At 62.2% G+C, this 25,434-nt stretch overlaps 1 protein-coding gene across 4 annotated transcripts; it reads right to left on the bottom strand.

Annotated features, from left to right (window-relative positions):
* Window positions 1–25,271, bottom strand: LIMK1 (LIM domain kinase 1). 4 transcript variants are annotated; one of them, XM_032326854.1, is made up of 16 exons: window positions 25,141–25,271; window positions 23,289–23,385; window positions 16,645–16,783; window positions 16,315–16,424; window positions 15,041–15,247; window positions 10,590–10,695; window positions 10,326–10,492; window positions 9,138–9,321; window positions 8,297–8,383; window positions 7,864–7,995; window positions 6,442–6,501; window positions 6,111–6,176; window positions 3,211–3,400; window positions 1,810–1,916; window positions 1,411–1,568; window positions 1–1,306 (listed from the first exon to the last, which is right to left on the bottom strand). In XM_032326854.1, the coding sequence occupies exons 1-16, from the start codon at window positions 25,193–25,195 to the stop codon at window positions 1,144–1,146; spliced, it is 2,028 nt and encodes a 675-aa protein (XP_032182745.1). In that variant the 5' UTR covers window positions 25,196–25,271; the 3' UTR covers window positions 1–1,143. The 4 variants fall into 4 exon arrangements, with proteins under 4 accessions (XP_032182745.1, XP_032182746.1, XP_032182748.1 ...); XM_032326855.1 differs by having other exon boundaries at window positions 1,810–1,865; window positions 3,244–3,400; XM_032326857.1 differs by lacking the exon at window positions 25,141–25,271 and adding an exon at window positions 24,761–24,928.
* Window positions 25,272–25,434: the final 163 nt, after the last annotated feature.

Raw genomic sequence — 25,434 nt, 5'->3', positions numbered from 1 at the left:
TCCGCGTGGGGAGTATGGAATTTATTTTATTGTTCTGAGTCTGGATGTGTGTTCCTTAGACATCACGGTTCCCGGACGGAGGGGACGTGTCCCCCGTCCTGGCCTCGTAATGCCATGGGCCTGTTGGGATTGTTTTCCAGGTTCAAAGTGCACTGAGAAGGCTTCACAGTTTTAATACTTCCTAGATGCTCAACCGAGGCGAAGTGACAAAATGGCCCCCCCACCCCCGCCCGCCAGAAAAATAAAACCCCAAGCCCCCCCCCGACAGCAGCTGCTACGGCCGTATGAAAAAATAATACAAATTCTTCTTAAAAAATAGATTACACAGAAAGAACCCAGAGGACAGAGGGCCACAGTGGGGGAGGGGGATGGGGGGAGGGAGACACCTGGGGAGAAGCCCCCCCCGGGGGGGGGTACTGAGATGAACTGCGGGGGCGGGGATGCTGGTGGACACCTGCCTCGTCCGCTCTGCCCAGCGTCCCTCTGTGGCTCCGCCCGGCAGCTCTGACCCGGGGCGCCGACTCCCCTGTCCCCCAGCGGACCCTCCCTTCACCCTGAGGCCTGGTACCTGCTTCTCACTAAAGTGGCTTCAAGAAAGAAACGAAGAGACCCAAAGCCAAGAGAGGCCTGCGGCTGAGCGACCGGGGGTTTCCATCCTGCAGGGGCAGACCTCTCCGCGTTCGGGGGTTTGGGTAAATACCGACACCTCCGGCTACGAGACACCCCCCGGGGGCGACGCACCCCAGCAGCGGGGCCTCTCCCTCACTCCGCGCCCTCCCCTGCCTACCCAGGCGGTGGAGGCGTCTACCAGTCCAGCCTCAGAGGCGCTGCAGATGGGTGGGGGGTGCACAGGACGGCTTGGGGGGGGCGCGGAAGGGTGCAGGATGGGGCTGGACTCACGCGGGCCCTCCGGCTCATGCAAGGAGAAGCGAGAGGGGGCGGCCCCGCCGCGGCGGAGGTAAGGCAGGGCGAGGTGACTGTGTGTGCGCGGCCAGGCCAGCTCCGGGGCCTCGGCCCGCAGGGGAGGAGAAGGCAAGGCAGGGCCCGGCGTCAGGGAGGAGTCTGGGGGCTCCGCACCCCGCCAGGACACGCAGAGGAGCGCGGTGCCGGCGGTGGGGATGGGGGCGGCTGGGTGGGCCGGGCTCAGTCGGGGACCTCGGGGTGCGCAGGCAGTCCGCTCTCGCCGCGCCGGTAGGTCTCCCAGAAGCCCTTGTCCAGCTGCTCCAGCTGCGGGCCGAGCGGCAGGTGGCCGGCCAGGTGCATGCGGAGGGTCTCCAGCCACTGCTCCAGCTTCCCGAAGGAAGGCCTGGGGGGGCACAGGCGGGGGCAGGGGGTGTTGGGTTCTGCCCTGGAGGGGACGGGGCCCACCCCTAGGGCTGCCCCTCCCTGGGGAGCCCAGGCTACACTGACCTCTTCTCAGGGTCCAGATCGCAGCAGCGCACGGTGATGGGGAAGAAGCTGGGCGGGCAGTTCGGGGGGCAGTAACGGTCCAGGAAGCCTCGCACATTGAGGCCGAAGTCCATGGTGCGGGGCAGGTAGTCGGGGTCTGCGTTCACCCGCCCAATGATCTGTCCAGCGCAAGGCCCAGCAGTTACCCAGGGTGGTGAGGGCTTGGCCGGGGCGGGGGTGGGGGTGGGGGTGGAGGGGGTGCCCCAGTGGCTGGGAGCAGGTGCCAGGCCACCACACTCCCCCAGGGGTGCAGCTGCTGTGGGCGGCCCCTGCAGACTTCCAGCCCGCGGCCCGGGAGTGTCGGAGGTGGATCGGAGCCACCAAGCCTGATGCCGACCGCCGCCCACCCCCCAGACCTACCTCGCACAGGACGATTCCAAAGGAAAACACGTCCACCTTCTCGTCGTAGCTGCGGCCTGGGTGGAGAGACCGGCTGTCAGCAGGAGAGGCTGGCTCAGGGACCAGGGCTTAGGCTCTGCCCCTTTACCCCCGGACCCTACCAGGTCTGCACAAACCTTTGGGGGATGAGAATGAGAGCCCTGGGCAGGGGGTTCCAGACCCAGCTCGACCACTGACCAGCTGTGACTTTAGGAAAATCACGGACCACATGGTGGGCTTGAAATATATCCATGTCACACCCCCGGGACGGGTGACCCCTGCTCTCTTAGAAATAAGGTCTTTGACCATATGATTGCTAAGGACCAGGAAACGAGAGAATCCTGGGTTATCTGGGTGGGCTCTAAGCACCATTATGAGGGTCTTAGGAGGAAGAGGAGACAGGAGAGGCGGCGGGGGCCACAAGCCCGAGACAGCCCCCGGCAGCCGGGAGTGGGTTCTCCCCTCAGATCCCTGGAGGGCCCACGGCTCTCCTGAATTTCTGACTTTGGGTTTCCAGAACTATGAGAGAATTCATTTCTGTTGTTTAAGCCGGCCAGCTGGTGGAAGTCTGTTGACGGCAGCTCCGGGGACGGGCACAGGCTCTCTGAGGCTTGGGTTCTTCAGCTGTGACGTGCGGCGTGCGACTGTCTACCGCGCGACATTAACAACCCGTACGGCCGCTCCCCCGTGTCCGATTCTGACTAGTTTACAAGCCTCAGCTCCTCAGCGGATGCTCACAGACCCCCTTAAAAGCAGGGAGCGAGCCCCGTCTTGCAGGCTGCCAGCGGGCCGGGACGTGGGCGGTGCTGGCGCCGAGGGGGCCCCATCCCCTGGCCGTCCCGACCCCGTGTGTGCACCTGCCCGCGCGGGGGCTTTATAGCACGCCGTGTGGCCACACGTGGGGCACTGGGTGACGGGCCTGACCAAAAAGAAATGGAGCAGGAGAGGGGCCCCACCACCTACTCCCTGGGCCCCGTGGAGATGTCACCTTGCGTGGGACATGCTCGTTTGATTAAGCTCAGGATCTGGGCGTAGACAGAGGACGGTACAACCACGTTCCTTATGAGGGACGCAGGCAAGGAAGGAGACCTGACAACGGACAGAGGTCAGAGAAGGGGCCAGGGTCCTAGCCTTCGTCGGCGAAGGGGCCTCTCGGGCCAAGGGACGGAGGCAGCCTGTAGAGGCCAGAAGGGAAAGGGGTTCTCCCCTCGAGCCTCCAGAAGGAACCCGGCCCAGCTGACACCCGAGACCGACGCGGACTTCCCACTCCCAGGACTAGATGGTAACTTGGTCTCCAAGCCACGCGGGGGGGGGGGGGCGATCTGTTACAGCGGGACAGGGAACGGGTGGCGGGAGGCGAGGAGGGAGCCGAGGGGAGGAAGCGGAGACCGGGGACCGGGGGGGCCGCCCACTCACCGTTGATCATCTCGGGCGCCATCCAGTATGGGTTACCCACCACCGTGTATCGCTTCTTGCGGTCTGGCTTCTTGAGGCTTCGCAGGTCCGCGGGCTGGGTCTTCTCTTCCACCATGAGCCGGGCCAGCCCGAAGTCGGCCACCACCACGTTCTTGTTCTAGGGTGATGAGGAAGCGGGGCCACGCTGGGACAGGCTCCCGGCACCACCAGCCCACCCCACGCCCTGTCGGGACTGGTCCGCAGCTGGCTCCGAGGACGTGCCCCGGACTCCTGGGGGCCTGGGAGTACTGTGCCCGCCCCGTCAGGGTGCCAGGGCCGCCGGGCTGCATGGGGACGGTGGTGGCTCCCCTTCAAGACCCAGGCCCTCTGCTCTGCCAGGGATGGCTTTGTCTCTTACTCCTCCCTCCAGCAATCTGGGGAGGTTATTTTCATACCCACTTCACACAGGCTATTACTCAGGCCCAGAGAGGTTAAGAAAGCTGCCCGAGGCCATCCAGCCGGTCAGCTCCACTGTTTCAGGTTTGCAGGAGCCCCTGTACACCCAGAACCCTGCGGAGTGGAGATGCTGACTGCTGTGTCTACCCCGCAGGATGGAAAATCAGGGGGCGCCTGGGTGGCTCAGTTGTTGGGCCTCTGCCTTCCGCTCGGGTAATGATCCCAGGGTCCTGGGACTGAGCCCGGCACTGGGCTCCCTGCTCAGGGGGGAGAGTGCTTCCCCCTGCCCCCCACCGCCTGCCTCTTTACCTGCTTGTGATCTCTTTGTCAAATAAATAAAATCTTAAAAAAAAAAAAGATGGAAAACCAGGGAAGGGCCCCCCTGAAGGGCTGGGGAGCACCCCAGGGCACCGGTGACAAGTCAGGGGGCTGGGGAGGTCCTCTAATGGACCCTCTGTGCCAGCACCAGGATTGGCCATGGTGCCTGGACGCTGAGGAGTGGGCCCAGAGTGGGAGGCTGCAGGACCCCGGCCAGGGGGGCTTAGGACCAGGCTAACTCTTTTTTTTTTTTTTTTAAAGATTCTATTTATTTATTTGACAGACAGAGATCACAAGCAGGCAGAGAGGCAGGCAGAGAGAGAGGGGGAAGCAGGCTCCCCACTGAGCAGAGAGACCGATGCGGGGCTCGATCCCAGAACCCAGGGACTGTGACCTGAGCCGAAGGCAGAGGCTTTAACCTACTGAGCCACCCAGGTGCCCCAGGACCAGGCTAACTCTTAAGAGAAGGACTCTGTGTCGCCTCTAGGAGTGACACGAATGCGGACAGCTGCCTAGAGGACACTGTACAAAGACAGCAAGCAAGGGAGGGGCTGAGCACAGGCAGGGTCGGCCAGGATCGTTCAAGGGCTCCTTCCAGCCCCATCCCTCTGTGCAGGCCTCCACTTTTGAGGGTCCCCCCAGGGACTAATGATACAGCAGCGCCCAGACCCTGCAGTGGGAAACAGCTCCAGGAAAACCAGCCAAGGGTGACCAGTGGATTCTCAGAGGCCCCAGATGGTGGGCAGAAGTTCTGCTTTGTGCAGAGATGGATTCTGGGGATGGCGGGCGGGGAGCTCACAACTCGCATCAGATCCTCATCCTCAAGGGATGGCCCCTGCTGCGGGTGGTGGCTGTGACAGGTCACCCTCTCCAGGCCCTGCAGGTCACACGGGCTCAGCCCTGCAGTGACGCTCATCACCAGCAGGGGCAGTGTGAGTCCCGTGGATACAGCCCCGCCCACCTCAGTGCTCTGCTTTCTGCCGCTTTCCGAGTCCAGGTGGCCCCAGAGCCTCCGGGAAATTCCCCGTGGGCTGAGACACCCGCCCCTGCCCCCCAACCGCGCGGACTCTACAGCGACCAGCTCATTGCTTCCCCAATGTCATATGCCAGTGCCTGAAACCCTTCTTGTGCTGAGTTCATTCAGCAAACACCTGCCTGGAGAAACTGCCTCCTCCACGCCTGGATCTCAACCTGCCTAGTGGGATGAGGAGTTTCCTTCTCCAAATTTATGCCCACTTAGAACCTCAGACCGACTGTGTTTGGACACGGGACTTCTGCAGACGCTACCAGTTCAGATGAGATTATACTAGATCGGTGGGGAGGGGTCCCTAAATCCAGGGCCTGCTGTCTTTGTACGAAGCGGACACACCGTGGGCCGTCAGTCTCTGGCAGAGGCTGCAATGATGTGGCTGCCGGCCAAGGAGTGGCAGCAGCCTCCGGAGCCGGGAGAGAAGCACGGGACAGATCCTCCCCCAGAGTCTCCAGGAGGAGCCCACCTTGTCAGCACCTGGTTTTGGGACTTTTTGCTTCCTGAACCCTGCGAGTGCGTTTCGGCCACATCCAGGCTATGGTTCCCCCGGGAAACGAGGGAGCCCCGTCTCTAGCTGGGCATGGTCGGTCACCCCCCACTATGGGGCCTATGGTCCCCTCCATCCCCACCTCTCAGACCCTGGGCTCGCAGCCCCTCCACAACCCCCACTTCCTGACTTCAGTGTGTGCCCCCCGCCCCCCAGCCTCTGGGAAGCCGGCCTCGACCACGCCCACCCACACGCCCAGGCCTCCCTCCAGATCCGGGGTTGTTGGCGCTGCGTGCAGCAGGCCCAGTCGGCCCAGTCGCTGTGCCGTGGGCTGTTTTGGCGACAGCCGTGCTCATGAGCCGTCACGGGTTACCCATCACTTTTTCCTTTATCCGTTTATCAGAGCCTCCCAACAACCGGGAGCCACGGTCCAAGCAGATGGCCGCGCCGGGTCTGGCGGCGGCCTGGCACTGCTTCCCCGTGAGCCCGAGGAGGCGTGGAGGAGGCAAGCCAGGATCGCCGTCCCTGCAAGGCCTCCCGAGGCCAGGAGTGTGCGGGGGTGGGGGGGTCTCCCTCCCCGGGGCCCAGGCTGCTCACCTCTCGGACCAGGCAGTTGTGGGAGTTGAGGTCCCGGTGGATGATATTCATGGAGTGAAGGTAGGCCTGGGGGCAGGGGGCACGGAGGTCAGGGGGCCGCTGTGCCCAGGGAGCCCAGCCCAGCCCGGCCCTGGCTCCCCAGAGGCTCCCCCCACTCAGACAAGGGAGGGGTGCTCCTCCTGCCCCCCCGCTGATGCCCTCTGCTTGCTCTCAGAGCTTTCTGACAGCTTCTGCCTCTGACTTTCCAGAGTCAGAGTTAGGTTAGTGGGACAGAGTTTTGGTACAAGTGGGGTTAGCTCACCCAGCCCACAACCCCCCCGAGCCTACTCACCATCCCTGAAGCGATGTCCTTGGCAAAGCTCACCCTCTGACTCCACGGGTACTGGCTGTCCTGTGTGGGGGGAGAAGGGCCAGGATGGGCCAACGGGGCCACGGCGGCGGACGGTCGGGTGAGAGAGATCAGCCAGGGCAGCGAGCGTCCCGGTGAGTCCCGTGACCGCCCCCTCCCCACTCTCTCTGGCACCCACGTCTGTCCGCATCGAAGGGGTGTGTCTGGATAACTCGAAAACATCATTCTCGGGGCGCCTGGGTGGCTCAGAGGATGAAACCTCTGCTTTCAGCTCAGGTCATGATCTCGGGGTCCTGGGATGGAGCCCCACATCGGGCTCTCTGCTCAGCAGGGAGCCTGCTTCCCACCACCCTGCCTGCCTCTCTGCCTACTTGTGATGTCTCTCTGTCAAATACATAAATAAAATCTTTAAAAAAACAAAACAAAACAAAACAAACAACAACAAAAAAACCCACATCATTCTCCACTATGGGATTTCAAACACAAAGCGGGGAATATTCCTCTATGACTCCTGACCCCGCTCTTTGGAGGAAAAAAAAAAAACACCATCTTCTATCTTCAACACAATCCTGTTCTTTCAGGTTTTTCGAAAATCCGAACCTGCTTTCCTGTAAGGGCAGACAGACGTGCCCAATGAGAATGCCTACAGGGCACCAGCGAACAGGGCTCTGGGCTCAGATCCTCCGGGGAAATGCTTGGTTCTCCCCACTGCCGGGGACCTTGCATTGTGGGGTGAGGACACTGAAGCATATCAAAGACGGGTGTGCAGTGAGGAAGCCCCAGAGGGTGTAGCTCGGCATTTCCAAACTGAACTTGACCAGAGCACCCTTTCCAGGAAGGTGCACCTGTTAGGGGCCTGGCCTGCAGGGACCCAGCCTGAGGAGGGGGAGGCATCCGGGGAGCAGGACCGCTCGGTCTCGGGGGGGGGGGGGACGCCAAGGCGGGGCGCCATCCGCGAGCACCGGGGTGCTACCGGCTCCTCCCCAAATCTGTTTTCAGTTTGGATTTGCAGTTTTTCTTCAAGCCCTTAAAGTAAGTTCCGATTTCGCAAAACAGAGTAAACAGTAAAAAAGCCCCCCCATGGGGACAGCACAAAGGTGCCTCTCCTGAGGGGTTCCGCCCCCAGCCCGGACAGGTAAGGCTGGGTCCAGCTACCCAGGGCCCGGGTGGGGTCAGGCCGGGGGTCCACAGGATGGCCACCCCGAACAGCCCGTGTGTCCGCTGGGAGGAGCTGCCGCCCACTCCGGACCTCCGCTTTAGGTGGGCGTGGGCGGCTCCCTGTCCCCCTGTCTGATTCAGAATCACTGAAGGGGCTGGGGGGGCCCAGAGAGCAGCCGCCCGCCCAGGGCCCGCGGTGCTGGTGGCGGGGGTGGGGCGGGGAGCAGGCGGGATCTGGACGCTCACCATGCTCTTGATGATGCCCCGGAGGGTGCCGCCCTTGATGTACTCAGTGATGAAGTTGAGCCTCTTGTCCTTATAGAGCACCCCGATGAACCTGAGCACGTTGGGGTGTTCCAAGCATCTCATGACCTTCACCTGGCGGGGGGGGGGGGCGGACAGGCTAGGCCTGGGGCTCTGCCCCGGCCCCTCTCCCCCCGCTGCCCCTCCAGAGGCCCCCACCGGTCCCGGAGGTGGAAGAGTCCCCACCCGTCCGGTCCCTGTGAGGTCTGCGAGGGCCGCACCCACCCCCCGGCCATGCCCCTGCCCGCCTCGCTCTCCCGGGGAGACACTTTCTCTTCTTCCAGCCTGTGGCTTGAGTGTCCCGTCCTCCCGGAACCCCGTGCCGCCCCCTCGACAGAGAAGTCTGGGGAAGGGCGGGGCGGGTCCACTTGCCGACCTCCTTGAGGAATGTCCTCTGGGTCTCTTCGTCGAACCTGATCAGCTCCTTCATCACCATCACCTCGCCCGTCTCCCGGTGCGTCACCTGTGTGGGGACACCGAGGCACAGAGACTCAGCACCGACAGACAGAGGCTCTGCTCTCTGCCCGCCGTGCAGGAGGCCCAGCTGCTCCCCAAAACTGCAGGGGAGACGGACACACCTGGCTTGAAGCTTTTCATGGGCATTTCAGGGGATGTCCCCGACCCCCGAGGGGCGGGACTTATCGACCGCCTCACAGATGAGGCTTCCTGAGAGCCCGAGGTCACCCAGCAGGAGGGAAGGCGGGTGGCTGGGGTTCAGGTCCAGCACTGCCCGACCCAGAGCCCAGCCCTCTTTCCTCGGCTCCGCTGGGAGGTCAACTGGCGGCTCTACCAGGGACTCCCCTCCCCTGGGAGGGGGACCAGGCACAGGGCACCTTCTGCATGATCCTGAACCTTCCAGCCCTGTCATAGTCAGGGGACATCAGAGCCAAGGGTTTCTACTGAGGGAGTGTGGGAAGGGATAAGCAGTTGGGGCTGGCCTCAGGCTCAGTGCAGGGCCCCAGGGAAGGACCCTTCTGGATCCCTCCCCCCATCTTCCAACCACGTCCTCCACATAAAGTTCTGGGTCTCCGTGAAGTGGGTCCACCCCTCCTGCTATAACCAGCTCAGGGAAGCCCGGCCGGATGAGAGTATGGGCCAGGGAGTCTGGAAGCTGGGTGCCCCTTCCACTGTGCGTTCCTGGAGGCAGTGCAGGGAGGCAGAAGGACGGACAGGTCTCACCGGGACTGCCCCCATCCCTGCACAGGTGCACCCCGTACCTTGATGGCCTGGCCAAAGCAGCCCTTGCCCAGCACCTCCCCGTGGATGAGGTCCGACGGCCGGAAGATGCGGTGTGGCCGGCAGACCACGCGCAGGGACTCGGAGCGCCCCAGGTCCTTGCGCTGGGAGGCCGGGGAGCTCAGGGAGCCGGCTCCGGGAGACCTGTCGATGCTGTAGCTCCTCCTGGGAAGGTGCATGTGGGGCTCAGTGTCCCTGGGGCACGCGGGCACCAGGCCTCAGCCCTGACCCCTCCTGCCTGCCACGCTCCCATCCACGCCCGTGCACGCAGTCGGCACCCCCCCCGCCCCCAGCGCGGGCGAGCGTGGCACGGGGCGGCCCCCCTGGGTGGTCGTACGGCCCTCGCCCCATCCTGACCCGGCACCCAGGGCCCTGTCCTAGGCCTGCTCTCCTGCAGGTGCCTCCGCAGCACCGTCTGCCCTCGGCCTTCTCTGCCGGGGGACCCGAGGTCAGGGGCTTCATCTCCCAGCATTCGGGCGCCAGGCCCTGGGGTGTGGAGCCAGATAGCCTGGCCGGGTGCTGTAGCCCTGCCGTGTGAGCGGCTCCCCGGGCCAGCGAGGCCTCCAGGCAAACTCAGACAAGCAGGAACCACAGCCCTTTCCCACCACCACGTCTCAGAGTACACGCGATTTCCCCAGGAGGTGCCCCTTCCCCCAAAATCTCTGCCCAGAGTCCTGAGCAGGCCTCACGGTGTGCGCTGTGAGGACCCAGGCTGCCTTTGGGTTTCTTACTCGTGCTCCCTCTCCCTTCGAGAGTTTGGGGCTCGTGGCAGCGCCTGCCTGGGCCCCTGCCATGGCCCTGTGAGCCATCTCTGGGCTCGGGCACCTGGTGCACAGGGAACCAGCGCGATCTCTAGAACACTCCCTTCAGGGGGCCCACCCCTGCCCAAAGACATTCGATGCTCCCACTGTCCTGAGCTACCTGTCTATCCTCCCTGAAGCCAGGGTGCCTGTCCCCCCCGGAGCACTCCGTAACCCCCAGCCGGGGCAGCTGTGCCCCTCTCCCACCTCTCATGACCCTTCTCCTGTCTTAGCCCCCTCTGCACCCCCCACTGGCCTGCTTTTCTGCAAGGCACACTCGGCCACCAGACTAGGGGAGCCTCGAGAGCAGGGACCAGGCCCCACCCCCCAAGACCTGGTTTCCAGTTACAAGGCGCAGGGCTGACTTACAGGACAGGCTTCTGCCGAGTAGAGCTGCCCACCTCCCCACTGGGAGTGGGAGTTGGGGAGCTCAGGGGGCTGGGCTCAGGCCCCGGCCCATGGCCCAGTGTGTCGTGGGGGTCGTGCTCGAGGGTGAGCTGCAGCAGGCGGCTGGTTTCCTGAATCAGCAGGTCAATCTGGGGAGAGCGGGTGGGCAGATGGGTTGAGTCCGAGGCGGGGGAGGAGCCCCGACCCTGCTCACCGGACCCGGGACCCAGGACCCAGGACCCGTACCTCATCCAGGGGCACATTCCGGATGGGTGTGCCATTGATTTCCAGGATCCGGTCTCCGACGTGGATGGAATTCTTTACGTCCGGGCTCATGCAGCCTGGGTCCACCCTAGGGGTAGAGAGAGGAGTGGTCAGACCCCTGCCTGCCTGTCCCCCAGAGCCCTGATGGGAAACCAAGGCCGAGGGGATCAGACTGGGGTGAGGAGGAAGCGACTTTCTCTGTGGCATGCCTGACCTATGGCAGCGGTCTAGATCGGCAGTTCTGGTTTGGGGGAAAGAATTCTGTCACCGACGCCGGTTGTCGGCTGTGGCTGTAAAAGCGGAGGAAGTGGGATTTGCTGCTCTAGTCCTGGAGGCTCAGACGGATCCTTCCAACTGTCTGGTGTGTTTCAGGCAGACGAGTGCCCCAGGAGGAGTCCCCTGCGGGTCTGGAACCATCGGCTTCCTGAGTCCCAAACCGGCCCCTCGAGATGAAGCAGAGGCTTCTCCTCCCGCAGACTCAGAGGGAGGGGCCGGGAGCCCACCCTGAGCCACAGCCGCGGGCTGGAGGCAGGACTGGCACCCACGCTTGGACCCGGGGAACGGCCAGTTTGCCACATTTATCTGCTTCTCTGAACCCCTCGGCTACCTTGTCTTCACGCAAGCTTTTTTAAGGAATGTTCACTTTGTCTTTGCGCTGAGATGGGGAAGGGGCCGGCCGGCAGTGGGACGGAAAGGAGACCAGGGACTTTAGGGAAAAAGGTTCCTAAGGGGGCGGCTGGGTGGAGCGCTTGGTTAAGCGTCCGACTCGGTTTCCGCGCGGGTCACGGATCATCTCAGGGTCGTGAGATCGAGTCCTGCGTCGGCTCCGTGCTGAGCGTGGAGCCTGCTTGGGATTCTCTCCCTGCCTCGGCCCCTGCCCCCTCCTCGTGCACATGCATGTGCTCGCTCTCTCAAAAAAAAAAAAAAAAGAAAAAGAAAAAGGTTCGTTCAAGTTCTCCATCATCAAGGGTATAGTCTCACACGGGGGAGAAGCTGTCCCTTACCCTGGCAAGCCAAGTCATTCGTGCGAGAGGAAGAAGAAGCTTGGGGACCACCACGGTGTAGCCATTGCAGGAGTAAGCGAGACAGCCAAGAATCCTGCACGGGTGCCCAGACCATCTGGGGAAAGGCTGCTGGGGGCAGGAGGTTTACAGACTCAAATCTCACAAATGATTTATTGATGATGTTTCAAAGGGAAAAAAAATATCCTAGATAGCAGAGGACTGTACTTCTGACCGAGGAATCAACGGCAGGCTTTACTGACTTCGTGGGTCAGGTCGGCAGTCGCAGGAAGGACACGGCATCACGACGCCGCATCAGGTCAAAACCCATAACCTGAGTCTGACGAAGTGGTCAGAGCAAGTCAGCCAGACCCGGATGGAGGGAGTTCTGCTTAACCGCTGGCCCGTCCTCTTTGTAAACGTCCAGCTCACGGAGGACGACGAAAAGCTAAGGACTGTCACAGATTCAGAGATGGAAAGGGACACGCGGGTTCAGCGCCATGTATGGTCTTGGGCTGGAGGCTGGGGGGAGGAAAGTGGCCCTAAGGGTGGTGTTGAGAAAACCGGTAAAACGTGAACGTGGGCTGGCCAGTGGATCCAAGTATCACGTCGGTGCTCAATTTCTTTAGCGTCGTAACTGTGCGATGAGACACGATCGGTAATTAGGCAGGAGAGCGCCCTTGTTTGTAGAACAGTGTCAGGTGTCTGGTGGGGGCAGAAGGGCCAGTAGAGCTTGGAACGGAATCTTGAGCCACTTAGTAAATTTACTAACAGTAACGCGTACGTATGTGTATGTGTAAATATAAATCATTCCAATGTACACATACGCATATGCAGAAAGAAACGCATACCCTAAATGTGCCCCCCTGCCAAAAAGTTCCATTAGTGAACATCCCGTAAATTTGAAAATTTCCAGATAAAAACTTGGAAGTGAGTCTATTTCGTCGATACAGTCTTCTCGTGGATGCGGTCTTCGAAGTGTATCCCTCAGCCTCCCTGCCTCCCCGATCTCCTGCTACGGCGGCAGGGGGCTGCGGCACAGATGCAGAACTCTCCTTCCGATGCTGCCGGACAAAAAGCGAAGTGGTCCACAGGGGCGGGCTTAAAACAAACACGTAAATCCGGTCAGCAGCCTCTGGGCAGGCAGGGCGGCTCCTCCGAGGGGCGTGGTGGTCTGGGCCGAGACTGCCAGGAAAGCAGCTGCCGGCTGAGCTGGCGGAGGCTCCGCCGGCGAGAGGCAGGCAGGAGGAGTGCCGTTCCTTGGCTTTCTGTTCCTAAAATCCTGCCTGGCTTCCAGAGACCAGCTGGTCTGGGGGTTCCCCCAGCTCTCTCACCAGTCTGTCTGCCCGCTGCTGTAGACGAGGCAGCTGCTGGCCTGGCTGGCGTTCACGGGGCGTGAGGCGGGGGGCAGGCAGAGGCAAGGTTAAGACCGGATGCATCCTGCACCCAGCACCTCCCCCCTCCTGACCCATGCCTCGCGGTGGTGCTACAGAAGCTGGCACTTGGCTCCCAGGCCCACTGGTTACTTCTCAAGGAGTCCATCAATGCCCAGGAGACATCTTAGAAGGCTCCAAGGTGTCCAACTGCCTCTCTGTACAAAGCCCAGAGAGGGCAGGGGGCTGCTTGGCGTCACACAGCGGGCTGGCCAACTCTGCTGGCTCCTTTATCTGCCTTCTTGCATTTCACACTTTTTCCACATCCTTTAGAACCCTGGTTAGGGACAACCTGCCCATCACTGATCTTGGTTCCCTGAATCCTGTCGGCCCGAATACGTTTTTTTCTCCCCCTTCTTGAAGACTACTTTCACCAAGGACAGAATCTTGGGCTGATGGTTATTCTTGGCTCAGGGCACCGAACACATCATTCTGCTTCTTTCCGCTTCCCCAGTTTCTGTGGAGAAATCAGTGGCCCCTCTTCGAAGATGTCTATTTTCTATGGCGACATTTTTTATTTTTATGTTTTTTGAGAGAGAGAGTGCTGGTGAGCAGGGCGAGAGGGAGGGAGAGACTCAGGAAACCTCCGCATTCAGCACGGAGCCCGCCGCGCGGCTCCGTCTCACGACCCTGAAATCATGACCTGAGTGGAAATCCAGACTCAGATGCTCAACCGACTGAGCCACCCAGGCTCTGTGGCCACTTTTAAGGACTTCTCTTTCACCTCGGGCGCAGTAGTTCCACTGGATGGCGTGACCCATGGCTGGATTTCTTTTTGTTCTGCTTGGGATTTACTGGGCTGGAGGTTGGTGGATTGGTATAGTTCTAGGATGTTCTCAGCCACTGTATCTTCAAACACCACCTCCCTCCCACCGTCTCGTGCTTCTCCTGGAACCCCAAATGGCTTCCCTATGTCCTAACCTCTGTCCTCCACGGGTCCTAACCTCTCTTTCGCAGCTTTCATCCTGTTGGTCTCTGCCTCTCCCTTCAGTAGCTTAAAGCCCTACCCCACCGTTAAAAACCTTGCATTGAGGTTTCCGTTATTTCGTTCCTAGGGGTTCTGTTTGATTCTTTTCCATTTACTTGGAATTTATTCGCTCTTTGCTCATTTCTTCCAAATTTCTCTTACTGATTACACCACACGGAACGTAATGACGTTGTATTGTGTCCCATCGTCCCGGTCCCTGGAGGTTCTGTAGGTCTGGTTCTCCTTCCTGTGTTTCGGCTGGCTCTTCCTTACACGCCCCGCCTCCGTATGCGTTCAGTGATTCTTCGCGGAACTGCTCATCTTCCTTGGGACACTTAGCTCAGGAAACTCAGTCAAAGGACCTGCATCTGATTCTTTCAGGAACTGGAAACACTGCTAGCGGGGAAGCACTTGAAACTTGTACCGTGGCGACTTGGGAGTTTCTGAGCCATCCAGGCCTACGAATTTGGTTTGCAAACCCAAGTTCATGAATTCTGGGAGGAGATTTCCCCCTCCCCTTCCATTCAGGCCAATCAGTTTATCTTTCGGTTCTGGGAGTGGGGGACTGATGGAAGGTGTGGTCTGTCTCTCACTCATCCCTACCCGGAGAGCCCTCTGGGATCTCAGCTTAATGGAGGAGGAGTTGTCTAATGGGACTGGCTTTCTGGAGCCGGTCAGGGCTTCCAAAGGCCCAGCCATGAAAGGACTTAAAAACTGAAGCTTAAGTTGCCTCAATTTCAATTGGGCCTCAGGGCATGGCCGTCTTCGGGGGTTCTGCTGTCTGTCCCGGACTCCCTGCATCCAATATCCTTGACTTGGTTACTCCCCTTTCTTGTTGGGTGACACATGGACTAAAGAAGTTTTAAAATATTTTATCTAATGCTGGTCGTGGTTTTTAAAGGAATGAGAGGACCAAGGATGTGGCATACCAGGTTGTCAGAGCTGGGTTCTGTGTGTGCCCAAATGCGTCCCAGCCCTGGAGCCTGCCAGCCCCCCTTCACCCAGAGCACCCACGGGCAAAGCCGGACTCACCCCTGGACCCGGACGGTGTGGGAGTGCTCCGTGCTGCAGCCCGGCGGGCCGTGGGGGGGGTCGATGGAGACGGAAAGGCCACGTCTGCCATGAGCCGAGGCTGGGATGGACACGAGGGTAACCGTGTGGGGCAGGCGGGAGCCGGGGGAGTCGGGCAGGATCTGCTCGATGACGGGGGTCACCACGGTCTGGTAGTAGCAGTGCCCACTGTGAGGGCCACGGATGGCAGGGACCCAAGGAGGGGGAAGAAAAGGGTGTGAGGACAGCTACCAGCATCACCGCTGCCTCCCCAGGCTCTACCCCCGCCCCAGGCTCTTCTCTCCTGCCCACCTCCGGCTCCCCAGGGCAGGAGGGGCCGGAGGGTTGTAACTGCCCCATAGGCCCAGAGCAGGAACTGAGATGTCCAGCCCAGCCCCTGCCCCCTCGGTCATTCTGGGCTCGTCTACCACTGTCATGCTTGTGAGCCGGCCAGGAAAAGGCCAGGGGATGAATCCAGTTCAGGAGGAAGTCATTAAAAGCCCATTTGGGACTGAGCCATGCTGCCCAGGGAATCCAGCTTGATCAGCACCGTCGAATAAAGAATTGGTCTGGTCTCTGTCCTGGTTCCTGGGAAAGAGGCTCTGAATCTTTGGAATATAAGTGTCCCTCAGCCCATACCTGAGCTTGTGTTAACAGATGACTCAGGGTGGGGGGCAGTCACCAGGAAAAAACCAACCACGTGACTAGATGGTGGGGGGAGAGGGGGGGCCTGTGACCCAGCCCGACCTTGGAGGCGGCAGCGAGGGTGGGCAGTGGAAGAGTAAAGCTCGATCACGTGCCCAATGACTCAACCAATGGTGCCTACATAATGAGACCCCAATAAAAACTCTGGTGATGTCAAGGCAGGTGGGGGCGTCACACGTCCTGATTCCGAGGTGCAGGGGACGCATGGGAACTCCACATTTGGGGACCCCCCCAACTCCGCTATTTGCGTCGCTTCTGCTGGCTGGTCCTCATACAGGAGGATCTGCAGCCTTGATCAAAACCCCTGAACTCGGGGTCAGTTGCGGGCTGGGCCGAGCTTGTGGGGTGCGTACCAGAACTGCACCCCCGTGACATGGGAGAGCGGGTATGGGGGGGGGGGCGCGTCCTCCCTGTGACTCCCGCGTCCACTCCGTGACTTCTACACCAACCTTGTCCTCACACCTGCCCCACGCGGGGAGGGAAAGGATGCCGGCGCAGGAGGCTCAGAACGGGGCGGGCACCCCGGGCTTGGAGGGGGCCTGGGCACTCACCAGTACAGCTTGGAGTGCTCCACGAGCGTGTAGGTGTCCCCGTCACCGATGAAGGTCCCGCACGTGAGGCAGATGAAGCACTCGGGGTGGTATTTCAGCTCCCCGGCCACCTGGCGGGGGGGTGGCGGAGACAACCCAGCTCAGCAGCCCCTTCCGCCCCTCCGGCTCCTCCCCTTGGAAGGACAGCCCCGAGCCAACTTTGGGGGCCCGGCTGGCTGGCTCTAGGATGCTGGTTCCAGAGACGCACAGGCAAACCAAGAGGCTCAGAGGGCCAGGGGGTAGGGGGCAGAGTCCGAACCAGCGAAAAGGAGAACCAGAGAGGGCGCTTACCATGACCAGTCCCTTGGTGATGTGCTCTGAGCACCCATGGCAGGACTCTCCATAGCGGGCCCAGTAGTCTCTCTTGCAGAAGAGCTGCCCATCCTTCTCATAGTACTGGTGTGAAAGAGGGGCACTGCACTCACAACACCTGGGGGGAAGAGGCACAGGGACTCAGTCTGGCCCCTTTCCCCAACAGCAGGTGCCCCTGTAAGAATGAGAAAAAGGGCCACCTTCCTTGGGCAGAAGCAGCGTGTGCTGGGGCCCAGGGCTCAGCAGGTGGAGTCTGGGATGGCTTCAGCCGGAAGCCTCGGTGCAGTGCACAGCCTGCACAACCACCCATGGCCATTCTGCCTCCAGAGCACCAGATCACCTGGCCAACCTGCCAGCCCCAGGGTGAGAAGTGCTCTTCACTTCTGAGCCCCTGTCCCTCATCATGCAAAGGAGATGGCCCAGGGAAGGCAAACGACTTGCTCTTGTGCTCACCAGTCCAGTGGAGGGGGAAATGGAACCTGGGCACCTGGGACTCGGGTGGGGCTAATGCGGATGGCCGTGACCTGGGGGGAGCTGTGGAGAACTACCAAAAGCCGGCACCTGCCCACTGCCTGGGCTCAATGTACTTAATCCAGACTGGCCACCATGAGGCAGATGAATTCTGGAGGCTCGAGACGGCTGAAGGTCATGGGATGGGTGCCACAACCCCAAGCAAAGCTCCTCCCTGTTCCACTATGATATAAGGCAAGAATGTAGCTTGGCAGACCCCAGCCAGCATCACTGAAGACAGAGGAGCTCCCTGATTCCTAGACCTCATCCAGCACTCGGGTGCTGAGGTCCCAAGAAGGGGGCACAGCCTGGGCCGGCTCAACCCTGCTCGACCAGGACCCCAGCGCCCGCCCCCACCCTCAGAGGAGCAGTCACACCGTAGGTATGACACCCAGATGTGTAGTCATCAAGGCTGGGACCTCCTGCTTTGCCAGGAGGGGATACAGGACAGGCCCAGTTGGGGCTCCTTAAAGGACCTGGGGAGAAATGAGAAAGCTTTCTGCTTCCTTCCCTGTGTTATCCCACAGGCCAGGAACTGGACCTACATGCCTGGCTTCTTTCCACCCAAGTGAACTGGATGGGGACCAGGAGCTCAGCTAAGTCAGGACAAGCAACCGCAGAAATACACGATGTCCCAAGAGCCAGGAGCCACGCTGGGTTTTGGAGAGCCTGACGGAGGGTCCTGGCTGCACAGGTACGTCTGGGCCAGAGTCTGCAGTGAGTAGAGAATCTGCCAGGCTCCTCCACTGCCCTCTAAGCATGCTGGGTCATGTGCCAAGGTCATGCAGGGACAGGGGACCAGGCTCAGAGCTCAGTCCCAGTAAGGGAACAATCCAGGAGAGAGGAGGGGAGGAAGACGGGGACCTGAGTGAGACCGCCCGGCGGGGCAGGGAACCGTCAGTCTCTGCGGCCAGCCCCCTGATGGCGTGACCTCACTCACTGATGCTCTTTAGCAATGGCAGATGAAGAGGCGGGAGAGGGCGGCAACCCAGAGTGCTGGTGGGACACTGTCCCTTTAAGAGGATCCAGCCAGTTCCCCATTGTCTGGGAGCCTGAGGGGAGGGGCTGGGGGACCACAGCCGGGGGCCTGAGGGTCGGGGAGGAGAAGGCACAAAGCGCCTGGGTGCAGATGCACCCGGGTGGGGGTGCACCCAGGAAGGGGGGTCCAATGAGCTCCCCTAGGAAAGGTGGGGGTGGGGGAGGGAAGGCCTCCGGAGACCGCCCTGGGACGAGAGAGGAGGCAGCGGAAGCAACGCTAGCCGGGAGCCATGACGTCATCCCCAGCCCTTCCTGCCCCCGCACACCCGGCCCCTGCCCCGGGACCCCGGTGCCCTTAGGGGGCGCATCTCATGGGCGAAGGGGCACGGAAGCCTCGGGTCCTGGAAGGAGGCTACCCAGGAGGAGGGGGATCCCCAGTGCACGCCCTCAGGGGCCCCCAGCCAGGCGAGAAGGTGCGCAGCCGAGGAGCCGGCTCCGCGAAGAGGCGGGCGCGCGCCCCGCACCGTGACCTTGGCGAGGCTCCCCCACCGCCCGCGCGCCCTGTGCCATCCGCGAGTGATTCACTTTGCCCTTCCACCGGCTAGACACTCGGCGCGTCACAGCAATGTCACCACATTAGTCTCCCCCTCACTGCGGGCTGCCGGGCTGCAGGAAGCAGGGCCCCGCCTGCCTCTGGTGGGTGGCCTGGTGGGGGCTCCCGGCAGCTGCCTTCCTCTGGGGGAGGAGAATGTTCCTCTCCAGCCGGCCAGCTCCTACACTCCTGCACTGACATTCCTCACTGCAGTCGCCCCGGAAGATGGGACGCTGACTCCCCCAAGGACTGGGAGCCCATTCAGCTCCCCGGTCACCACTTCCTTGAAGCCCACTCAGTCACCTGGCTGGAGTGCCCCCCCATGCAGCCTCCATCGCCAGCCCTGGCCGGCACCCCCACTCTCTGCCATCACCCCAAGGGCTCTCTGAGATCCCATGCCAGAAGTCCACGAATGCTGGACCCAGAGAGAACGGAAGTGGTTCCTGCATAACACTGAACCTGGAGAGGGTCCGCCCCGAGCATCCCAGACCGCCCCTGCGGAGGGGGTCTCCACCTCGGACAGGGGAGCAGCTTGGGGCTGGCACTCAGGGTCTCAGTGGACCTCTGCATGTGGAAGGCACAGAGGAGCCCCTGGCCCTGTCCACCTCTTCACCTCTCAGACCAGTATCTGGCCACCAGCCAGAGCAGGAAAGGGGGGGGGGCTCTTAAGGGCACCCCACCCCTGCTGCTGCCTCCAGCAGGGATGTCAAGGGGGGAGCACCAGGCACTGCGGGCGGCAGAGAAGGCCCTGGGCCGGACAGAGGAACTGCTGGAGGGCAGGCAGGCACAGGTCCATTCCTCCCAGGGATGCCCTCCAGCCAGGGCCACATCCCGGGACACCAGGGGTGAAGAAAAAAACAGTCCAAGGACCAGCCTCACGGGGAGACCGGACCAAAGGGCCAGAGGAAGGCTCAGCAGCTGCCAGCCTGCCTCCCCCAACAGGCAGCCAACAGTGACCAAGGAGTTTCAGTTCTCCTGCCCCCGGAGCTGCCCGCTCCCAGGTAGGTCTGCCCCACAGGGCGGCCTCTGGCCCCAGGGGGCCCTCAGACCAGGCACCCAGCCTGAGGTGTGGGCTCGGTTGGGCAGGGGGATTTGCACTTACTTGGCTCCTCTGAGGAAGCGGCTTCTTCTCAGGGCCAGCATCCCTTGCCGCAGGGGTGCAGCGTGGGGGGGTGGGCCCAGCCAGCTGCTTCCCCATCCTACTCCAGGCCCTCAGGATTGGAGGCCGCAGAGGGTCAGAGGGTGGGGCCAGAGCGGCCACATGGTGGGGGAGGAGGCTGCAGGGCTGCGGCTGAGGAGGCTGAGGAGGACTTGGTCCAGGCCCACAACAGGAAGACGTTGGGGGGCCTTCTGCTGGTGCAGGCAGGGAGGCGGGGCCCCCCACTCCGCCCTCAGCCCTGTGCACCTCCGAGCGCGCCCTTTAGGCCCCTTAGCCTCTGGCTGGACCAAGGGATGCTTGGGACTCCCTGGGGACAGGGACAAGCCCCAAAGCAGCTGCTTCTTCCGGTGTTGCTCCCAAGGGGACAGAGGTTGACTTCCACAGATGGTCTGTCCTCCCTGCCTGAAAGGTCCCCCGGAGAGGGGGAGACCGCACCCTGGCCCGGGCTCTGAACTGCGTGCCCGCTGCGTGCTCACCCCTACTCGCTGGGGGCGCAGCCCACCCAGCCTCCAAGGTGTCACCGGAGCTACGGCGGGGCCCCAGGGCCGGAGGGCTGCTGGCTTCTGGGACGGACTCTTTCCGGCCAGCAGCTGGACCTGAGCAACGCTTGGACCATTCCATCTGGTCGTGACCTCCTGGGAGGTGGGGCCCACAGGAGGTGGGACAGCTAGAACGGAGAAAGGAGTGGGCCCTGTGGTGACAGTGACCCGCTGTGCTAATGCCAGAGGCAGGCGATGGGCCTGTGCAACTCTCCCATGGCAAGGAACTCGGGGCCTGGGAGCTGGTGGCAGCCCCACGTCATGGTCCCGAGAGGCTCCTAGGGACAAAGTAAGAAGAGTCCAGAGCCCAGCCGCTGGGTGGCCTTGGGACTTGGGCACGTGGTGACTCCTCTCGGACAGAGCTTCCTAACTGTCACGGTGGTGAGGACACCACTGGCCTGGCACAGGTCTGGGAGCCGTTGGGAGAAGCGCAGACCACTGGGCCAGGAGCACGTGTGGAGGCCAGAAGGCTGATGCCGTGGTTCTTACCGCCTGTGGGGCTGCTTCCGTGGTGGGAGCCTGTACCCCCACCACACCAGGGACGGCGGCACATCCTTCCTCCTCCTCCCTGACACGGGCCTGACTCCTCCTGGTCACAGGGCAGGGACCCCTCCAAAGCCAGATCCTGTCCCTTGCCCCCCACCCGGCTTCCCTGTTGTGGCTTCCATGGCCGCATTCCCGGCCCTCCCCTGTGTCTCCCCAAATTCCACCTCCCGCCCCCACCCTCAGGACAGGGGTCCCCGAAGTTCCTCCGGATTCCTCGGCCCCATCCTGAATCCAGCCCACCATCGCAGCATTCTGGCCCCGCAGGAGCTGCCTCTCCAGCCTTCCCGCCTCTGAGGGGTCTCAAAGCACCTCACCAGCTCTGGGCCGGGCCCTGCCACCCCGGACGGCCTGCTGCATCTCAATTCGACGTGGCTGGGCACAGTTCGGAATCAGCCCGCTGCGTGGTTCCCAGGGAACTGAAGGAGCGCCACGCTCCCCAGCGCCCAGGGCAAAAGCCCAGGCGGCTTCAGATGCTCCCCTGCTATTCCCAGTCCCCACTGCCGCGCCCCTCCCCTCTTCACCTCTGCAGTGACTTGGGGCCCTGTGGTCGTGTGTAAATGCACAAATCACGGTACCTCACAGGGGGATGGTGAGGGCTTCAAGCCATCCAGCTGGCCCTCGAACGGTGCCAGAGTTAGGGGCACCAATGCCCGCAGAGCCACAAACCCATGAGTAACTTTCAACTCCCCCAAACTTCACTGCTCCTGGCCTGCTGGTGCCCGGAAGCCTGCCCCGTAACATCAACAGTCAATTAACACGGGTTTCCTGTGTTATACGGAGCACCTACCGTATTCTTACAGCAAAGCAAGCTAGAGAAAACGTTACTAAGAAAATCACAGAAAGAAGACATCTATGGTATCAAACGGTAAAGAAATCTGCGTGAAAGCAGACCGGCGCAGTTCAAACCTGGGGTGTTCAGGGTCAAGGGTAAAGTCAAAAACGCCCGATAAACAGTGGCTAATACGATCGCTAGCGGGAACTGTCCCCTCTCTTCATTTGTCGTCACGGTCCTAGGTCAGGCCTTATGAGCTGAGATCCCTGAACTACTGTGAAGTCCCTTCCCTGCCAAGTCACCGCCATCTGCCCACTGGGATGGCATTTTTCACTAGCACTTCCGCCCACGTCCCTCCCCTGCTTTCTGCAAACCCTCGGCTGACGCCCTAGTGCCCTTGGAAGGGCCTTATCTTGGCCTTGAGGTCCTGCCACAGGCTGATCCCAACCTTCCTCCCCCGCTCGCTCTTTTCCAAACCAGATGAGCTCTTCCCATTTCTGTCTCTGTGCGTGTGGCTTTCTCCAGCTATCCAGAGCCCTCTTTGTCCCCAAAGGCCCCTTTGTGAACCCCTGATCGGGAGCCCTGGGCCCCGTGCCTGCCTCTCCTCTGGCCTCATCAGCCAGAATCATCGCTGGCTGTGTGACTGGTCGAGAGAATTAACGTCTGTGTCCCCAGTAACGGAGACAACACAGTATCTGATTAGACAAAGTCCTTAGAAGGATGCCAGGCCCTTGCTAAGTTGCAGAAAATGTTGGACGTTGTTCTTAAAGAAAAAACAAATAGACCAAACTTGTCTGAGGTTCCTGCCGGTGGAAATAAACCCCTGTAGCGGGCGGTGGATGCCTTCCCACCCCAACCCTGCTCTTCACCGACTGGCCCGGTCCTGTCACCCTCCACCCCTGCCGCCTGCCAGGAGCCGTGCCGCCTGGAACTGCTTCCTGCCATACTTCCCCGCGCGGCATGTCTCCCGTCTCCGAGCCCCGGGTCCGGCCGCGCGGCTAACCCTAAGGCCATCCCCTGCACCTGCCTCTCAGGATGGTCCTGCTGGGGGGCGGGGCCATGTTTGGGTCCCCCGTGCTTGGCCACAGCCCTGACCTTGCTCTCGGACGCTTGGAGCTGCTTCCTGGAGGAAGGGGCTGGCCTTATTGGGCTGTGCCTGTTCACAACCAGCCTGGGGCCTGGGCTGTATCGTCCCTCCTTCTCTGGAGTGTGAACACCCCGTAGGCAGGGGCACACGGCCCTCCATGGCCTCCCCCTGCCTAGGTGCCAGAAGGCCTCAGTAATACGGGGGGGATATGCAGGCCTCCCTTCTCCTCTCCTAAGAGATCTAGGATGACAAAACAGAAAGGCCCCTGGGGACCCCATGCCTCATTTTACAGGTGGGGAAACTGAGGCCACAGACTTGCTGAAAGTCACAGGTGGAGACGGTGCCAGAGGGACTAGCCAGGACTCCCGGACCGCTGAGCCGGCCTCTGGTCGCTGGCAGGCCTTGCTCGGGGCACCCCCACCCCCGTCAGCCTGGCTTACCTGAAGCAGTCTGCGTGCCAGTCAGCACTCAGGGCCTGGAGGTACTGGCCGTCATAGATCCTTTGGCCGCAGCTCGCACACACGGGCAGCTCACTTCCTGTAAGGACACAGGCAGTCAGCAGCCCCTCTTGGGAGGCATGGTCTGGTGCAGGTCCAGCCTGCCCGGCCCACCCCACGGGGACCCGGCACCTTCTCCTGCACGTACCCAGAGCACCCAGATGCTGTGCCTAGCAGAAGGAGAAAGGACGTGGGTCCGAGAGTCTCGCTGAGACCTTGGCTAACTTGCTAGGCCTCTGCGGGCCTCAGTTTCCCTATTTGTCAACTGAAGAGGAGGACAGGATGTCCACTCTCCAGCAACAGCATTCTCCTGCCGCGACTCCTGTTTAGCAAGGTCAAAGCGGAGAAAGCAAGAGGCAGCATTTAGAGATAAGGCAGCAGGCGACACTCCTGTCATGGCCTCTTTCCTCCCCTGGCTGTCCAGAAAGAGGAAGCTTCAAAAGGGCAGGGACTGGACAGGGCTGGGACGGTGTATCCAGAGCTGAAGCCCCTATAAGAGGAGAAAGGCAGGAAGCCCAGAGGTGCTGGCCTCATCTGAGTTTCAGCTGTGCCTTGGCCTCTGAGGGCCTGGGGCTTTAGAGCTGGGCACTCGCAGACACCTGCTTTGGGGATGATGCCTGGTGCCTCTTCAAGCCGGCCATTAGGCGTGCTTAGTCATTCTAGGGCCTGGTATCCTTGGAGCTGGGTGGGTCCTGGAGGACCCCCCCCCAAACCTACTCGTCCCCATTGTACAGATGGGGAGACTGAGTCCTGGAGGGGGCAGGCCTGTCATACAGCCAGGCTCCCAGGCCACAGCCTGACCCTCCGTGAGGATGCAGGGACCAAAAGGTAGGGAGGGGTGACAGTGAGAAGGGCTCTTGCTCCAAGCAGGCCTTCAAGGGCCTGGGGACGGCTGGCAGGAGCCCTAGGGAAGGGCAGGGCTGGAGGAGTTGGCATCAATGGGACCTGGACTGGACCAGGTGAGCCTCTGTGATGGCTGCTGGGGAAACCCCCAGGGGACATCAGGGAGGGAGTCTCGGAGGTCTTCATTCCCTAACTGTCTGGCAAGCCAATCCCTGGGCCCCAGGAAGGGGAAAGGGGCTGAAGAGGAGACTAGGATGAGAGTCATTTTCCCAGCCACGGATGGCAGGCACTGGGTTTGGTGCAGGGAGAGGGGGCGGAGGCCCCGGGATACCGCCGCCGACGGCTCCCTGGAGGAGGCTTCTCAACCCCGCCCCAACCACCAGTACCGGGGGCCAAGTACCCAGCCCCCAATCGTAAAGACGGGGAAACTGAGGCCTGGCACGTAGCCCCCACCCCCGTCTCAAGGTCAAGGAGCTGGGCGGGCGGCACGGACCCAGGGCTGCGGCTTTCCCAGCCCCTTTCTTCCCCGCCGGCTTAGAGACAGGATAAGGGGGTGGCCCCAGTGCGAGTACCCGGGTGGGCAGAGCACGCGGAGGGAGGCCGGGGCCGGCCCGGCAGCGCCTGGGACTCCTCCCGGGTGGTCGTCGGTCGGGGGAGGGGGAGGTGGGGATGAAAGGGAGGAGGGGCCCAGCCCGGGCCGAGCGGGGGGAAACCGGGTGGGAGCGAGTCAGGGAGGGGCCGGAGGGCTCGGGAAGGACGAGCTCAGCCCAGAGAAGGCAGGGGCGCGGCCTCGCGGCAGACCCGGCCTCCGCGGCCGCCGGCCCCGGCCCCCTCCCGGCCGCCCGCTCCCCCCACCCCCCGGGCCCCGGCTGCCCCGGCGCGACGCCCCCGCCCGCTCGGCCCCGGTGGGCGCCCCTCCCGGCCCGCGCCCCGCGCCCCGCGGCCCGCGCACCTTCCTCTCCCATACGTTCTTCCCTCCAGGTGCAACAAAGTAGCGTCAACCTCATGCACTCGGCGGGGGGCGGGGCCCGGCGGGCTGGGGCTGGGGGCGGCCCGGGCCCCGCGAGCTCGCCCGCAGCCGCAGCCGCAGCCGCCGCCGCCGCCGCCGCCGGCCCGGGAGGCGGAGGCGGAAAGCGCGGGCCGGGCCGGGGTGGGCTCGGGGCTCCCGGCGCCGCCGCCGCCGCCTCTCGGACACCGGCTCGGGCACCGGCTCCGCGCCGCGGCGGCCTGGGGACGGAGCGGAGGG

Source organism: Mustela erminea, chromosome 20, assembly GCF_009829155.1.
Source record: "Mustela erminea isolate mMusErm1 chromosome 20, mMusErm1.Pri, whole genome shotgun sequence".
NCBI lineage: Eukaryota > Metazoa > Chordata > Mammalia > Carnivora > Mustelidae > Mustela > Mustela erminea.
Note: the sequence above shows the minus strand (reverse complement) of the source record. Positions and strands in the feature narration are given on the sequence as shown.

Bases quoted from the DNA above. Each gene is read 5' to 3' on its own strand.
- LIMK1 (XM_032326854.1), bottom strand. From the start codon at position 25,195: ATGAGGTTGACGCTACTTTGTTGCACCTGGAGGGAAGAACGTATGGGA. The intron at 7,996-8,296 runs GTCGGCAAGTGG...CCCCCCCGCCAG, and splicing joins AGAGGACATTCCTCAAGGAG to GTGAAGGTCATGAGATGCTT. The intron at 3,401-6,110 runs GTGAGCAGCCTG...TCATCACCCTAG, and splicing joins ACAACTGCCTGGTCCGAGAG to AACAAGAACGTGGTGGTGGC.